At 34.1% G+C, this 18,769-nt stretch overlaps 1 protein-coding gene across 1 annotated transcript; it reads right to left on the bottom strand.

Annotated features, from left to right (window-relative positions):
- Window positions 1–12,839: 12,839 nt before the first annotated feature.
- On the bottom strand, window positions 12,840–14,300 carry LOC112517309 (NAC domain-containing protein 104-like). The gene is made up of 3 exons (XM_025124703.1): window positions 13,840–14,300; window positions 13,403–13,692; window positions 12,840–13,102 (listed from the first exon to the last, which is right to left on the bottom strand). The coding sequence occupies exons 1-3, from the start codon at window positions 14,003–14,005 to the stop codon at window positions 12,956–12,958; spliced, it is 603 nt and encodes a 200-aa protein (XP_024980471.1). The 5' UTR covers window positions 14,006–14,300; the 3' UTR covers window positions 12,840–12,955.
- Between the last annotated feature and the right edge of the window lie 4,469 nt (window positions 14,301–18,769).

Raw genomic sequence — 18,769 nt, 5'->3', positions numbered from 1 at the left:
GCAAAGGGCTGAAAATCTTTACCCGGTAAAAGCGATAATAAGGATAGAGAGTCTTACGCGGTAAGTGATGGCAAAGACTCTTATCGAGGTAAGCGTCTAAGGGGTAAATTGTTGAATACGATACCGTTTTAATATACTATAATCTTATATGGTAAAATAGATTATAATGTTAACTCCTACCAATAAACACTTACCGGGTAAGTATTTAGGTAAACGGACCCTCTCTCAGCAATGCATCACATTGAAGCAGAAATCCCAAAAGAAATAAAGAAAACCCCCAAAAAGAGAGAAGAGGAAGGGCCCCAAAAGAGGTGAGGTTGTGAATATAAGTGGTAGCTCCACTTTGACTCAAGGTATCCTCTGTTAGGGGGAAGCATTTGTTTTGAAGGCAACAACATGCCATGCACTTTTACAACCCAAACAAGTGGTGTTGACTTTGCTTTGACCCTTTTTGTTGATGTAGATGCACCATGGGATGGGATGGGATGCAATCCATATTATTAGCTTCATTCAAAAGTTACATGCTTGCCCCAACCATCATTCCCTTTTCTTACTTGCCAATATAATATTTCTATGCATACTTTTAATCACATCAACTTCTTGAAACTTGAATCCCTTCATTTCTTGTTGAATTGAATGATTCACTCCACATCTACTTTCTTTTATTTTATATATGAATCTTGAATCTCGAGTTTTTTTAAATAAATAAATGATAACGATGACTATTATCGAATAGACCCTTTTGGGATCATAGAACAATTGAAAGGGAATGAGTTAAACTAGGAGACGGGGTTGTTTTCTTGTCCAAATACCTAATCTTGAAACATGACTAGGTTTATAAAGATTGACGAAAGGCAGGCTGGCTCGCCTAGACATCGAGCTAAGTTTGTAGTCAACTCTTTCAGTATTGCATGATCATTGAACGATAACGACATGTAACTCTTTTCTTTTCTTCACACGAGTAGTGTTTATATCTATACGTGTATCACTCGACATATGATGTCATGATAAATTGGAAAGAAAGAAACTTTATGAACAAGCTGGGATTGGGCCATAAGAGGGGGGGCATGTTTTATATGCAATGATAATAGATGACTATTTGATGTAGCAATTCTAAGCAAAAGTCCAAATCAAACACCATAAATACTTATAAAAGGGGGGGGGGGGGGTGTTCTTATGGGGTGACTTTAGACACAATTAAGATCGGTCAGAGTGCTCTCTCTCTCTCTCTCATATTCAAATGCATGTTCTGTTGTTTGTATATGCAAGTAATTCTTGCACATGTGGTGTGTAGTTTTGAGATGATTATGACACTTAGTGCTTACGAGCTAACTAAGCAATCAAACTATATTACCTACACTCGTAATTTGGTGAAGCTTTCTTTCCCTTATCCTTTTGGCTTAAGTTCTTGTTTTTTTGCTTTTCATATATATGAGAGGAAATATAAAAAAATTCCAAGTGTAAACTAATTAATGTCTTTTTTTTGATCTTGTGTTTAGTTTTTTAAGAAAGTACAGATGCTCATATTTTAAAGAGTACTACCGTCACAAGCATAATCAAGTGTTAATAATTGTTTTCAAATAAATACACATTTTGAGGGTTAAATGTTAAAAAACTAACGTCTTTTCGATTATTTATAATGCTATAAAAGGAAACAAAGAACATATCAAACGTACAATTTCTTTGAATCTCTGTCACTTTTCTTGACATAATTCATTTCAAGAAATTAAAACTTTAATGCTTTTATCGTAATATTTTGAATGCGTTTCTCATTATGTATTGTCGTATAAAAGATTGTTGGGTTATATATAAACAAGAAACACGTTGGTTTTTGTTACATTTATTTAGAAAGAAAAAAAAAAGAAATGGAGAAAAGAGTCAAAAGAGACAAAATGCTACCGACGATCCCCCAAAAAGGAGGAAAAAAACAAAGAAAATGGTCATCTAATCAACGTGGGGTTTATTCTTTCAATTGTCAGTGATGTAAGATCAGAAGTCTCCGATTCTAGTTAGAAGATGACCATGCAAATCTTGTTAACAATGTAATTACCATCATTTTCGTCTTTTTCTAATGATTCAATGCATAGTATTAACACAAACAAACACATAATGTGACCGAAAGTGACATTTTACTGGTTTAATGAACATTGATTGTTAGTTATGTGTGTCCCAAAGATTTTGATACCACAACGATATATCCCACAAGAAAACAAGATTTGCTATTAGCATGCCTAAAAGGGTTACATCAATGACAATAATACATTTCATCCTCAAGATTAGATTTTTGTCATCTGCATTGAACGACGTCATGTTGACGTATACTGGCGTAAGGGTCCGATGCTTGCATCATGTGTGACTCATGATACCCTAAGCAACAACCCAAATAGAAAAAGCAAAGTAAACTTTTTATTGTAATATAGGTGTCGAGGATTAAACTTAAAACAACAAGAAAGTCATTTTATTGAGAGTGACAAAAGTGGGGAAAGTGATGGCACCATAATTGGTCTTTTATTGGAAGCATTTCCAACAATAAAGTTATGGGCATCATTCTTGCCAAACAAGTCGTTCATAACACTCCCCTTTCGATGAGAATGGGGCAAAAAGATGGTACGTACGGTTATGTGTTCAAAAACTTGGTAAGAAATACTTTGTGGAATAGAAAGTTGGTCGAAAGAGTTCAAGCCCATAGTGATGGTTCTAGGAAAGCACATGTATGCATTTCATTGCATTCGGTTTCTTTATGTTTGTGAAAATGCAAAGCTACCAAATATATTTTCAAAGCATGCATTTCCATCCCTTATATGACTAGGTAGGTACACGAGTTCATCAATTATGTTAACATACAAGATTTTGCATTTTGTTTTCAACAACAGTTACACCAAATGCCACTCATAGGATGCTTTTTGTTGCCCTCGACAATCATTTCATCAATCAAGATTTGATCATATTTTGTCGTTTCAAATATTCTAATTTACTCATTATATCATGTAGTTTCATTCCCATGTTACATTCTTACATATAAGAGATATTATTCATCAGTTTTGTACTAAACTCTAAACAAAAATTTGTATTAATCAACTTCTTATCATAAGTAAGTTCTAGATTTGATGATAAATAGAACTGACATGAAGAACAAGAGATTCAATTTATCAGAGTTTTTCATAGTAGCAAACATAAAACTTAAAGCCAAAATCTTAATTAAGGGTTGTGCAATTATGTCATAATAATCTTACATGGAACTAGAAAAGTGTAAGTAATGAAGTTAGGATGTAACTTGTATATCACTATTAGAAAAGGAAGTCTCATCAACGGATTGTGTTCGTTGAAGATTTCTGAGGGATTCACTACACTAGAAATATGCATATCACTAATGGATACTATCAGGATATAACCGAGTGAACATCGACATGTTTTTGAACCAAAAAGTAGGGATATTTAATAACAAATTACTGATAGAGTAGAAACAAAAGAAAATATGTCTATCTCTGTCGCTAATCGTATCTACCAAAATCCCCAACTGCTTAGTGACAGGTCAAGAATCTACCTGTAATTATCAAAGGTTTTTATTTTATGTTTTAGAAGTCTTTCTATAATCCGTCGATATTTTGTGTAGTTTACTAATAGATTACCGACAATATTTATATAATTCACATATTTTTATATTCTATTTTTTTCATGAGATCCGTCTGTATATTGTATAAATTGCTGTTGAATTGCCGATGCTGCTTTTGTTTTTGTTTTTTTAAAACTTCTAAACGAGTTATAAAGATTTCTAATGGGCTTTGACGGGTATGAGTTCTAATGGCTTTGATGGGTTGTAATAGATTCCAATCCGCCTCAATAAGTTGTAATGGGTTCTGCTAGACCTTGATAGGTTATACTTGTTCTAATTGGTTGTAATGGGACTTAATAAGTGGTCAGGGCCTTAATAAGTATATTGTGTAAGTATTTATAGCGTATTGAGTTTATATAATAGGTCTTATGTATAGTATATATATTTGTGTGTAGGCTATAGTATATATATATATATATATATATATATCTAGTGGTATATATGAATGTATAATGTACACATTTCATGATCATGCATGCATGCATGCACCATAAATACTATAAGTATCTTTTAAGAGTTATGATTGTGGGACAAATTAAGTTAAATCCGTAGTATTATTGTAATTTTATAGATTGATCTTGTATTTAAATGTTTAAGTCTATTGAGGGAAAAAGTATTAGTGCAATTTTATAGATTGATCTTGTATATAGATGTTCAAGTCCATTGAGGGAAAAAGGAGTACCAAAAAACGGTGTCAGTCGGCGAATTGGGGCTCCGTGTGACATGGGGTTACAGCCATTGTCACGTAGACCATTGGACTTGACACTCCAGAAGGCCATGCGATTTAGCCCATGATTCAAGTTGTGGCTGAGGTCGCATAAGCCTCTGTGTGGCACGGGCGACTTGCCTGTCACTTAGATCCCAGGGTGGATGATGGACGGCTTAAAAGCCCTTTTTCTAGGGTTTTTGCCCATTTTCTTCCATTCTCTCTGTTTCTTCCTCAATTTGGGTGATTTTGGAGTGCTTAAGGCCAACTTTTGGAGCTCTTCAAAAGAAAGTATTAAGGTTTGAAGCACTTTGGAAGATTTAGGGTTTGAATCTTCAAGTTTAGTCATTTTGCATCAATTTCCTTTTCTCACATTTTAGTGCAATTTTAAGTACACCTTAGGGCGCGTTTGGTTTGAGGGATTTGGAGGGATTTGGATTTGAAATCCATTCCCATCCGTGTTTGGTTTGCTAACAGATCAAGATTTCAAATCCCGTGTTGAACTTAAAATCCGGTAAACAAGGGATTTTGAAATCCATAGTAAATGGGCTGGATTTCAAATCCGGGCGACATCTCTTCTTCGACTTCTTCGACTCTTTCAATCTTCATGCCCCCATCTCCATATCCAGAACTCTCGTTTCAATCTTCATGCCCTTCGTCGCCGTTCGTCGCCCTCTCCCTTCGTCGCCGTTCGTCGCCCTCTCCCTTCGTCGCCGTTCGTCGCCTCTCCCTTCGTCGCCGTTCGTCGCCCTCTCCCTTCGTCGCCGTTCGTCTCCCTCTCTCTTCGTCGCCGTTCGTTGCCCTCTCCCTTCGTCGCCGTTCGTCTCCCTCTCTCTTCGTCGCCGTTCGTTGCCCTCTCCCTTCGTCGCCGTTCGTCTCCCTCTCCCTTCGTCGTCTCCGTCGCCCACTGCCTTCTCCCATCACTCAACATGTAAATCCTTTTTCGCCTAATCTGCTTCCTACATATTAGGTTAAATATACAGATTAGGTTCAATATACAGATTAGGTTGAGGGATTAGGTTGACAGATTAGGTTGAATATACAGATTAGGTTCGATAATTTTGCTGTAGTTCTCGATAATTGTCAATTGAGTAAAGAGACCCAATACTACAAATCCTACAAACCAAACAGAGGATGGATTTTAAATCCAATCCATTCCAAATCCCATGGAATCCAAATCCCTCATGGGAATCCAAATCCCTCAAAAACATTCCTGCAAACCAAACGCACCCTTAGAGTTAAGGGGGAGCCTTTGGGTCAATTTTGGAGATATTAGGAGTGGAATAGAAGGCTTGGGGTTGAATATTTGGTTTGGTTGTCTTCAAACATCCATTAAAACGTTGAAACTTTTGGAGGCTTTTGGAGTTTGACTTTGGAGTTTTGAGTATTAAATACACTTGTATGTATTTATTACAAATACATGTAGGGGGTTTTGTGTTTTATTTGTACCTTGGGTGCATTTGGTGTTGAAAAACCTTTGATAAATGCTTTTAAATAGTCCATGGATGATTTATTTGGGACATAACTCATATGAGTTTGGTCATTTGGTGATTTATTGCAAGAAAGGAGTTTCATGAGACTTTAAAATGCTTTAGGTCATAAATGTAACACACTTGAAAATTTGACAATGACAATAAATTTAAACGATGGTAAAATACTGTAAATTACTCAAACTATGAATTTTACCCAAAAGGAGTACCAATGTTTAGAAAAATAATGAAGATCAAGATGAATATCAGAGTATTATGACTTATATCTAATTCTAAACAAAACTACAACCACCACAATTTGTTGTCTTCAAAAGAATGGTGTCACCTCATAAAATCTAACTCACTTTATACCGTTAATCAAACGACACACAAGCCAAACTCACTGACCTCTAGGCCCGCCATTACTAGACCTGTTATTCATGTTGACAAGAAGATGTGTGAGGCTTAACATCTAGTGAATTCAAACACTTAAATATAAAATTACAAAAACGTAAATTTGGAAGTAGGTATTCAAAATGACAAGTTCCCAACAAAAAGTTTTTATCTTCATATTTTAAATCAAGAACACCCTCGAGATACTTTATTTTATGGTTCAATAGATCCTAAAATGATGGAACTACCCTTATGCTTATTTTCGATTTTGTTCAGGGCTGAAAAAAAGAAGAAAACAGACAAAATAGTGGAGCCCGTGACCTAGGTCACACTATAGGTCGCGTAACATTTTGTTTGTTTCTCGTGTATCCCTGCGGGACCAAAGTCGTAGGCTTACTCACATAAGCTACTATTTCAATCACCGTCCAAGTACGCACGTGACATTAGCCGTGACACTGCCACGACTAGACCCCCTGTGTTCCTATTTTGGTTTTCAGCCTCTTCATAAAGGTTGAGTCAAAATCATTTGGAGGCATATCTCTGGAACGTGTGAAGTATTGGAGAACATAAAGAACTAAGAACTTTTGGCAAGGAGCAATTTTTTGGAACTTCAATTTTGGAGTTACATCTTTGATTCTTGTAATTAGGTAATGCTTTAAATTTATCACTTTTAGTTTAGAATCAACCATGTGTGGTTGAATTTTTTTGATTTTGACGCTTGGAGGTTTATCATTTGTGATTTTTGAAACTCCTGGTTGTTTGAGATGATATAAGATAAATGTTGGTTATTTATGCAATTTCTATGCTCTTTTGATTATAATTTGTCTTAGTTTTATGCAACTTGATCAATTGTATGGAACTTTTCATAATTGATTTCATTTATTCTTAAATCCGTAATTGTTTAAGAATCATTGTTAGTAACAAACAAAACTAAAAGTTTACGTCAGAAATATCTTGTTCATGTTATGAAATTGGGTAGACTGTAAAAGGGGGTTAATCTGAGTTTTTGTGTAAACTTTTTCAGGGTTTTGCTAGAACTTAATGCTAGCTTTAATTAGGTTTTCAAGAGCTTATTTTAAATCACTTTATTGCTAAGTTTTGCCAGAAGAGCTCGTTTCTTGTAAATATCATTCATGTTGGAATTGACCCTTAGTGCTTGTTAAGAATTATAATTAATTTTAACCATATACTTTATTTGCCTGCATCTATATCATCAATGATCTCTAACTCATAAATCAATACCACTTACGTATTCCAAATGTCGAAACCTCTTTATATTTGAAAATAAAAAATCAAACTCCATCGTGTTTACTTTTAGTAGCAACTTGTGTGTTTGTTATCTAGCGTTGAAAGTTTTGAAAGTTAAAACCGAGCCTCTGTGGTTCCGATTTCAACTTACCACTACTAAAATTTCGATTATAATCTGGTGATAGTTGGAATAATTATTTCATGGACTCCGCATCCGACAAAAGTTTTGCGTCGATATCAGGGATTTGGTGTTCTAACAGAATATGCCTAGAGCTATACATATAGGTACCCCCTATTAATCATGAGAATGAGAGAAATGCACGGAAGCTAAGAAAACTAGATAGACTTCAGAAACAACAAGACAACTCATCTATTTCATTGGTTTTCAGTATCTAAAAAAACATTGATTTACCATCAGAATCCAAGAGTGATGTGGAGAAATCAAGACCAAAATCTGTGGACAAAGCTTAATTATACGAAGAAGAGGAAGAACAAAGGCCATAAGACATGGATGAAGAACGAACACTGCAATAAATGGTGACTCAAGATATCGCCCAAGTTCCTATATGCATAAGTATCTGGCGGGTGATGCTAATTTTGTTTTGAAAACTAGCTTCGTTCATCTCTTACCTAATTATCACGAGTTAGAGAATGAGGATCCAAACAAACATTTGAAAGAGTTGCATGCTTTCTCTTTAAGTATGAAAACCTACAGGGTTTAGGAGGTTCTTATAAAGTTAAAGGCAATCCGATCACTTTAAAGAACTAGACTACTGATTGGCTCTACTCACTACCACCTGATTCGGTAGCAACATGGAATGAGATGGCATGTCTTTTCCTTGATAAATTGTTTCCTGCCTCTCGATCCACTAGCCTAAATAGAGATATATGTGGTATAAATCAAAGAGCTGTATAAACTCTCTATGAGTATTGGGAGAGATCCAAACATCTCTAAACTAATGTCTACAACATGGAGGCTCAAAGTAGTAACTCTTACAATATTTTTATCAGGGTCTTTTCTCGATGGAGAGGAAGATGGTATATATCGCAAGTGACAGTGTTACCTTCAATAAGACTCCCACATCGGTAAGATCCTTGATTACTACTATGGCTAAGAATCCTCAACACTTCAGTGTTCTAAGTGATATGAAACCAGAGCCGCAAAGAGCTTATGAGGTAAATGCATCTAGTATTGGATGTAGGATATTTGATCTTACCAATCTTGTCAAGCAACTTGTAGTAGGTGAAGAGGATGTGAAAGCTTCCAGAATATCCAAGGGAGTAGGCCATTTAAGTGATGTATGTACTCAACTTCAAGAAGATGTATTTGTGATTGTTGAAGATGTAAATGCTATAAGGGGTTTTCAAGTCTAGCCACATGTTATAAACGGGTTATCGGTTATTAAGTTTGGGGTTGTTTTTGAATAATGGTGGAAAGTTGAGGGGTTGTTTTGATAATATGCTTAAATTATTTTTTTTAACTCTCCACCGCCTCATCTTTTATATGAGTAATTATTTGAGATATTTGGTTTATCCCCTGGGATTTTGAAAAGAGAGAAATAAGAAGCTTCTTTGTGTGTCCTTTGAGTCCGTGAAAGCAGAAACCGAAAGGAAGAACAAAGAAGTTGATTTTGTGATTCTTAATCTGAATTTGCTATTTATCATCCTCATTTCGTTGTGATTATATATAAGGTGAGTTTTATTTTAAAATTTTCATTTGATAGTGTTAAAAATAGAACTGTATGGTTCTATAAGTGGGAAGATTTGAAACTGCTTATATGTTATTTTAGCATAATTTTGTGTTTTGTAATGTTAATATCAACTGGTTGAAATAAGAGTGACATAATCAGGAGATGTGTATTTTGGATAAGGATGGCATAATCAGGAGAGACGTATTTTTGGATATAAGGGTAACATAATCTTGAGAGATGCATTATGGGATAAGAGTGACATAATTAGGAGAGGTGTATTATGAGATAAGGGTGACATAATCAACTGTATGTTAAAATGGGAATTTGATCATGAAAGTGTTTATCGCATGCTTATAATGCCATAAGTGTGGTTTATCGCATGGTTATAATGGAATGAGATGATTTTATCCCATCCTTGTTATGCGAGAAGGGTGTTTAGATGCGACAAGTTGGTTTATCGCATCTTATTGATGCGACAAGAGCTATTTATTGCATGTGTTGGATGCGATGAAATAGGTTATCGCATTTGGGTAATGCGAGGAAATGAGATTGTCTCATCCTTGTGATGCAAGAAAATTGTGGTTTTATCAATATGATGCGACAAGATTATGTGTGATGCGATAGATGTGTTATTTGGTTAGTTGATGCAATAAGTGGGGTTTATCGCATCTTTTTGATGCAACAAAAGAGGTTTGTCCTAATAAAACACTGTTTATTTGTTATTTATACAAATATGGGTTTATAAAGGTGTTTTGGTGATTTTCACCATGTAATAGCAATCAAAAGAGGATTTCTCACTAGACCTCATGGTCTAACCCTCATTTTTGCGTTTTAAAATGTGCATTACAGGTCAGACACAACCAGAAAAAAAGGGAGAGGAAAAATTATAGAAGGATTCATGATTGCTTTACATACGTGGCTTTTGGAAGATGTGTTGTTATTTGTATATGAATACTTGTTATGTATACAAGTCTCGTATTGAGTATTTATGGAAACATTTGGTAGCTACTTATGTAATGTAGCCTTTGTATATATTGAAACCAAATGTGTAAATTTGTTATTTCATGATATATGAAATATGTGGTTATATGCAAATGTAAAATTTGGATGTTACACCACAACAACGAAGGTATTTCAATAATTATCACAACCAAACAACACCTCAACAATTTCTACAGTTTCTACCATGGCAACCACACCAAAAATTTCAACAAAGGGGTCCCTTTAATCCAAATCAAAATGCCTTTTGAAGACATCGTCAAATCTTTAGCCACTAATACCCTCTAGTTTCAGCAAAAGACAAATGCGAGCATTTAGAATTTGGGAACTCAAATGACAACTTGCAACATTGGTGAGTAGATTGGAGTCATAAGGAAGGCTACCATCCCAAATAGAAGCGAATCCGAAGCAAAATGCAAGTGCGATTATGTTAAACCTAGTTTTAGTCAGATAACAATGAACTAAACAATCAAGATCAACAATCTAGAGATCAAATCTCTATTAATATTTGTACAACAATTGAAAAAAAAATCTTCAAAGAATAGAAGAGTTGTGTCAAGGCAATAAGGACGCACACCAAAACAAGAAGAGTTGAAAGAAAAGTAGGAGCCAAAACAGATTTGCAGAAGAGTTGCAAGCCTAAAAAAGTTGAGCAAAAAGAAATGCGAGAAAATGTCAGGGTTATAAAGGGTTATAGAATAGCTGATGCTTCAACACTTTCCAGCTCCCACTCCCGACCCTTCCCTTCCCCATAACGACATTAGATTAATAGTTTATATACATTAAATAACTTTTATTACATTTAATTATTTTAGTGGATGCAATTTGGGAATTTTCACATTAGATTTTTTGAATACAAAAGTTATAGATATTAAAAAAAACAAAAACAAATGACCAACGGATTACACAACATTACAAAACCATGGTGTTGGTTTCGCCAATGGATTTTTAAAGTCAATTATACCGACAAACTTAACATTATTGTATGTAATCCGTCAATAATAATTCATCAGTAAGAGGTGGTTTGTAAACTGCCGACAGATGATCTGTAACTAAAGTATGAGTTAAGATTTCATTTTTGTAAGTTTAAAATCATTTTTGAGACATATTGCTGGCGGGTTTTCCATCGGTAAGTTTTATATTACGTTATTCAAAATTGTCGGTACACTTTCTGAAAATCTCTTACTGATGGATTATTTCCATTTGAATGTTGTTAGTAACAGGATGCATCGACGGATTTGTCTGTCGGTGATAACTTGTGTTCTTTGGTAGTGGCAACAAACTTGTCAAATATGGTGTGGCATGTGTCTAAAACATTGCATGAGTCGAGTGTTGTGCAGTGATGTTGACATCCCATCCGAACTCTACGATAAAACATGTTCCAACCCATATCGTAGGTCCACATATGTCAATTTGTCCCATCTTTGGTTGTATTCAGACTTTAAGGTTGTTTACAGTGCACCTTGTGGCTCGACCTCTCTGAATTACACTATTAAACCACTTAACATGCACTTAAAGTTTAAAATTTATTTCAAAGACAATTACAAAAAATACCCTGTAACATGACATCTAAAAATGCTTGCTTTGTAGAAGGTAGGAGAGTGTCAATACAATTCAAAGCATGTCTAATTACAGACGGACAACAACATTGGCAATCTAAAGAATTACTGACGGATATCCAAATATTCAATATAAGAAGTAAAAGTTTATCATTTATCATCCGTCCGTGTTTAATCTATAATTGTCGATGGACACTACCAATTTTCTTTTTTTAATTTTATAGTTTTTTACCTGTCATCAATGCTCCATCGTTATAGTTTTACATCATTGATGGATTTTCTTGTCCTCGGATAATCTTTGCACAATTTTGGTTTATCAATAATCCGACAAGTCATATATCATCGACGAAAAATGACCTTTGAAAATTTTAGTAAATGAAAACTCTCTTTGTCTATTAGTGCATGTTACGTAATTATTGACACCAAACTAAAGACCCCACTTTGCTTCCTAATGATCCCCCTACGTGAGATGTTCACATAAACCAAAAAACTAATTAAAAACTATTTTGAAGATTCAAATAATCGTATTCTATGAACACAACCTTTAACTAATATTCATATATATATATATATATATATATATGAATGTATGTATCCTTCGTGATTGCTATATATATACACATATATATATATATATATATGTGAATGTATCCTTCGTGATTGCATTCAACAATAAAATAGCTATAACTTGATATGGGAGGCCCATGTTTCTGTTTCTAAATAAACCACATGTACATGAATGGTTCAGAATTTTTCATTCAAACATCTTTTCATGAACATTGTTTATTGTTCATTCATAATGAATTTTAATGGTTCCAACATGTTTTAATCATTTAAAGTTTTTAATTATTCAACATTTTATTTATTCAGTTTCATTAAACACAAGATGATATAACATGCATTATCAAGATTATCATGTACCATCAAGTATAAGTACAAGCAATTAATGGTGGCCACAAAACCCATCAATTTCTATGGGATTTGATAGGTTTCTTTGCATGGGGAAATGTGTTGAATTTATAAATAAGTATATATATACATGCATTCATATACATATATATATATATATACATATATATATATATATATGATTAAAAATAAATACAATTGGAGATTAAGTTTGTATTTTAACTTCATATTCTCACTACCACAAGTCATTTCTTGATAATACAAAGAAGTATTTTTCTGGATAAATACAAGAAGGAAAATTGACATCAAGTAACATATATTAGGTCCTCTAGCTTGTTGCGGTCCCTTGATTAATATCTTTTGTTTCCTTAATTAGGAAAACTAATATCGTCGAAATCGTCTAGTGACAAAAAAACTTCATCTAAACATGAAAGCTCTGTCCCGCCATCATCATCATCGTTGTCATTGTCACAACTATGCTCAACCACTCGGCATATTACCCACTTGCTAAAATCCTGAAAATCCGAAATTAAAACGTTTAAACAACAAGAGGAAGAAAAATTAACGAAACATATCGTCAAATATATATCAATTAATTAACCACTTACTAAATCCCTACATAATTATTCAAATGTTTGAAAATGTAAATATAAAAATAAATAAATAAATATCGTTATTTTAAACAAATGTTTAATTATTCGAATATAAGTTGATTAATTACCACTACTAATTAAAAACATTTAAAAAGTATTTAAAATATTAAAAAAAATGTAAAATATCGTTCACTAATTATCCAAAAAATGTAGATGACTTACTATTTTGGAGTGGCTTCTTCTTTTCGATCTACCAGTGCTGCCACTACTACTAGATGAAGCAGCACCATCAGAAAGCCTAAATTCCTGCATTATCCAATTCGTTTTGACACCTTCAGGAGCTTCACCAATATGAAACACATAATATTTCTTGACACCAACTCGTTTGCTACTACTTGAACTCATAATTTGTTCATCACAACCCCATGCTTTCCAATACCCATTCACTGTTATTCGATTTTGTGTCCTTCTGCTGTAATAGTACCACTTTTTGCCTTCCACCATGGCTTTACCTGCAAGCCAAGCAAAACCATGCATATAAATTCTTTTTTGATTATGTGTATGTACACCTCATACGTGCGTATACACAATATATATATATATATATATATATACTGCATGGTAGAATAAGGATTACAGAAATGAGAAACGAAAAGTACCATCCAAGTCCCAAGGATCATAAGGGTAGAGATCAAGATCAGGGATGATATCAGGGTGATAAGGTAAGAGAGAGGCCTTGCGTTGAAGGAAGTGGACAACGAGTTCTTCGTCTGTAGGACAGAATCGAAAACCAGGTGGGAGATTGACATTGTTGTTGTCACCCATGTTAACAAAAACGAAGAACAAACGATAAGTGGATAATTAAGTCGATGGTTTCTTTCTAAAATCAACAAAAATAGGATTAAGGAGTTGAACTTGTGTATGATGTGGGGTTGGAAAATGGAGTAATGGAAGGTTTTGGATGTGGGCATTATATATATACAGTGTTAGAGAGAGAGAGAGAGAGAGAAAGTGAGAGAGAGATGTACTGACGTGAGATAGAAGTATTGTGATCACTACCACTATGAGAGAGAGAGAGAGGGGGGGATGAGTTTTGAGTTAGAAGGTTGCTGTTTGCTTTAGGCGGCTCTCTTGTTGCAGTGTTAAAACGGAACGTTGGATACTAAACAAGCCACGGGATCTGTTGGCACCCTACTTTTCTATCTGTATATCCGTAGATCTCTCTCTCTCTCTCTCTCTCTCTCTCTCTCTCTATATATATATATATATATATGAACATGTATATATAGTTTCTGTATTAAGAGTTGTAGTCTATGCATCAAGAGTTGTACGATGCTGTTCTCTTTATGGGAATATATAAACCATCCAATGTTCGAATGTGTGCAATTGATAACGTGGGCCATCAAGAAATTTATTGGATGGACTACATATCATCCCTTCTCGCTAGCTCACTTATACATAATACATTATGCATATATTGTCGTCATTTCTCTTTCCTATTAGTGAGAATTAATGTTATCCAATATAAGATTGTTTAGATACGTAGTATAATCATATATGTAATGTGGGTCATGATCAGAAGTATTTGAATTAATGACATGAAGATCAGTTTGGTTGATAGTACTAGTACTAGGTGCATCAAGGGTTGTACATTGACTATATAGAAAAAATGGAATGCATCATCATCATAGGCGTCATGCTCATATCATCCAAATCCTGTAGGTTGTGATTCAGATGATGATATGGGTAGGTGGGGGGATATCCATAGTCTTGTGGATCTTATAATCTTGCCAACTTATGTGACCCACATCTTGGGAGTGCCCATAAAACCAATTATTATCATGATCAAACAATCTACTAGTAAAATGGCTTCCTTTTCTTTTGCTTTGCTTTGCTTTGCTTTGCCTGCCTTGCCTTTCTTTATTTCTTCTTTCTCTCATAACATGTATCTATAATAGTTCCTTACTTGCCAATTTATTGCTATCATAATCATACCCAAGTTTATATATGTGTTCTTGATGATAAATTATTCTTGGAAGATATACATGGACGTAAGTTTAACATAATATATATATATATATATATATGTATGTATATATTGGTTATCATGATAAATCATGCATTGAAGTATAACTTAATACACTTGCTTATATGCTATATCATCATAGCACACGAGCCAATAACCGGAAGACGAGATCGATATCGAGCTGCATTAATATGGGGAGTTCGGATGTGCAATACAAAAGTGATTATTACGTTCAAATTAAAAATTGGAATCATATAATTGATTGTAATAACAAAGTAATTAGATATTTCTACATTTATCCTCAAAATCTAGTATCTTACAATTATCTTTTACTTATCAGAATCTTATTATCGTAACCCTAAAAAATTTAGAAAATCAAGATTGAATGTGTCATATATTATAGAACAAAAATAATCGGAATTAATTTGTAACAAACTCAAATACACCATATGCATATATATTTTGATTACATACAACACTCATTGGAACCTTACCGGAAGCTAGCACTAACATCGAAAATAAAGGACTTTCGTGATCTAAGCATTCGCTATAGGTTAAAAATGATTGTTGGACCATAGAAACTCGTATCGTTTTATCCTGAAAAATATTTTATGTTCGTTTAGCACTTCAGGTGCTTCTGTTTTGTATAATGTAAATCCAGTACCTTTACAGCTTCCTGGGCTCTAGATCGTTCTTGTAGTTCTCTTTAACGGAAAAAAGCATCTGAAAAAACGGAACACAACGAAGATCGGCACTCGTAGGCTTGAGAAGCCTTGAGATCCTAATTGCCATGGTTCCACTGCAAAGCAGGCAACAGTTATACAAAGCCGGATACTCGAAGCAGTTTTATTTCTTGATAACCAGCCATCTTAATTTTGGATATACAATGCAAACTAAAAATTCATTATTTAATTACTTTAGTACCCTTGTAGCATGATTTATTTCTGCATTATGAAATAATAGTAATTTCAAAACCCATATTTATAAACAAGCCCTCTATAGAGAACCATATTTGGAAAAGGACCAAGAAGTTGAGACAAAGCAAGACATCCTAGAATGAAAATATGTCCTTTATAGTCTTTTTAATGGAAAACAACAAGTGTGGGCTGCAAAAGAATATTAAGGGCAGAACCCTAATCTTCCTCTCCTCCCATAGTCACGGGTACCTCAAACCCTACCATACCCCATCTCAAATATTCCACAATTTTCTCCATTTTGGAACCACCAATCTTGCCATGTTTGTTTGAAAAGACTTGCTATAAACACCATACACGTTTGGTTCTTGGGTCCATAATTGTTTCATTTTGTTTAAAGTTCAATCATATTCAAAATAACATCAATTTTCGGAATTAAAACTCCATGTCTACTTATGGGTCGTTGAATTATATGAAATGTAACTGATGATTAGGTTAAAGTTTTGAACAAAGAAAGCCACTCGTGTCTAGATTCCTAAAGCTTTGTTTATGTTTAATTCCGTGCAACACCACCTTATCTTCGTGCCCCCACGTTCTTGTCTCCGTTACTTGGCAGCTAGTACACTACAACTAGCCATGAGAGAGGGTGTAATTCTTTCTTTCAGATGTGATATTTAAATGGAATTAGTGACCGGGTCATTCATGATATTTTATGAACTCGAGGCATATGTAAAAAGTGACGTTCTGACAAGTTTAAGAAAATCTTTAATAAACGGTTTCTATCACCTAAAATAAAATTGAATACAAGAAATGTTAATAATTCATATAAAACAATATTTCAGAATGTTCTTAAATGCAAACTCAATCAATAATAGTTTATAAATCAATATTATCTAGCAATATCTTTTTCAATATATAAGATTGTTAATATGTTATACATCAAAACCATCATGTTATACATATATAATCATTTAGCTAGGTGACAATAATAACTGTTTAGAGTAACATTTTGTATATGTTGGTGATTTTAGTGTTATCAAGCATTTTGGTATAATTGTAATTTACTCAAGATCGAATAAGGCGATGACATACGTAAGTTAGGAGGCATGGAGTGCACACTTACAAAAGTTACCCCTATCACCTTAGATCGCCATCAAGCATGGGTCAGGAGGGCTGCTCCCCCTTGCAGTGTCCTAGGGTAGCGTCCCTAGTGGGGTTCCAAGGGACTGAGAGTGCCATGGCAGTGGTCCAAGAAACAATTTCAGTTACTTAGAAATTTCACCAAGTTGTGTCTATCCAGCTTTCACTCAGCCATCGTGGAATGTGAGTATTTGGTTGTCGTTGATTAGGCTTTAGCTGTTGCTGATTTTGTCTTCCGATGTTGCTGAAGGTCTTCAGTTATCACTGAACGTCAGTTTTAGCTTATCGTTTAATGAGCCTAATGATATGCATTGATTATTCAATGCATAAAGCATTCATTTCTTTACTTATTAAGTAGTTTGTTTTCTTTTATCTCAATCTTTAGTATTTTTTATTACATTATTTTCCATTTATTCATACTTGGATCTAAATTAAGTGATTAACTTGTCTTTGCACCATTAGATTAGAAAAAATCTTAATTTGAAAGCATAATGTTCTATGATGCAGCATTCCAGCAGCATTGAACTGTTATGAGGCGACCTTTTGGAAAGTGCTTAATGATTCAACTGTCGATTTAAAATGAAGACAAATTTTTGCTGATCTGTTGGTTAAAGACCACTATAGCTGGAGAAGGGATTTTGAAGGTTATTTTTGTTTTTGCTCATGATGTGATACTCCTTTTTTGCTTTTGTCTTCTTTTTAGGAGCATGGTAGTTTCCAAGGTTTTTGTCTTATTGTTTAAGCTTTTTGTATAAATAGGGCCCTTGGTTTTTCTTTTTAAATCATCCCAAAAACACTGAAGAATCAGATTTGTAGTTCTTTTGTTTATGCAAGTTAGTTTTTCTTGTCATTTAATTTTTGTAATGAGTAGCTAATTCCATTAGCTTGGGTGTAAGACAAAGGGTGAAATGTTAAACCGAAGAAAAGTGGACGTTGTTTCGCAATAACAGTGTTCCACTATTTCATTCAAGTTTTTATAAAACCAAGTACACTTCTTGACGAGTTGATCACTTTGAAAGTGTTAAAATGTCATGGTCTTAGAGATAAGCCATTGAATGCATGTCAACTTGAATGATATAAGAGGTAAACTTGAAAAAGTTACCGACAAGGAGACTTGTCATTTATGTCTTTCAAATTAACTCCCGACAGGTTGGTCGTCCTCTAAAAGTATCAAAGTATGGTAGATTTAGAGATGAACTATCTAGAACACACGCCAACACGAATGATATGGGAATCGACTCGAAAGAGTTTTTTTAACAAAGAAATTTGTTTATACATATATTTTGAAGACATCATTTTGTCACTATCCCTAGTCCGGATACTACATAGAGATATAGGTTGAAAGCTATAATATAGTACAATAGTGAAATACGAGAGGAATACCTTCAAAATAGATGGTGGAACTACTTATGGCTTACTGCATGTTGTAGCATTCCTACAGCATTGTCTGCTGGAATTTACGTTTACATTTCACCACAAGTCTTACACTTATGCTACCCCTTTATATTA

This window comes from Cynara cardunculus, assembly GCF_001531365.2.
Source record: "Cynara cardunculus var. scolymus isolate 2C chromosome LG 8, CcrdV1, whole genome shotgun sequence".
Taxonomy (NCBI): Eukaryota; Viridiplantae; Streptophyta; class Magnoliopsida; order Asterales; family Asteraceae; genus Cynara; species Cynara cardunculus.
This window is presented reverse-complemented; position numbering and strand designations above follow the sequence as displayed.

Excerpts from the sequence above, each read along its gene's own strand:
- LOC112517309 (XM_025124703.1), bottom strand. The coding sequence starts at position 14,005 with ATGGGTGACAACAACAATGTCAATCTCCCACCTGGTTTTCGATTCTGT. Across the intron at positions 13,693-13,839 it reads TGATCCTTGGGACTTGGATG|GTAAAGCCATGGTGGAAGGC; the intron begins GTACTTTTCGTT and ends CTTGGCTTGCAG. Across the intron at positions 13,103-13,402 it reads GAAGAAGCCACTCCAAAATA|GATTTTAGCAAGTGGGTAAT; the intron begins GTAAGTCATCTA and ends TCGGATTTTCAG.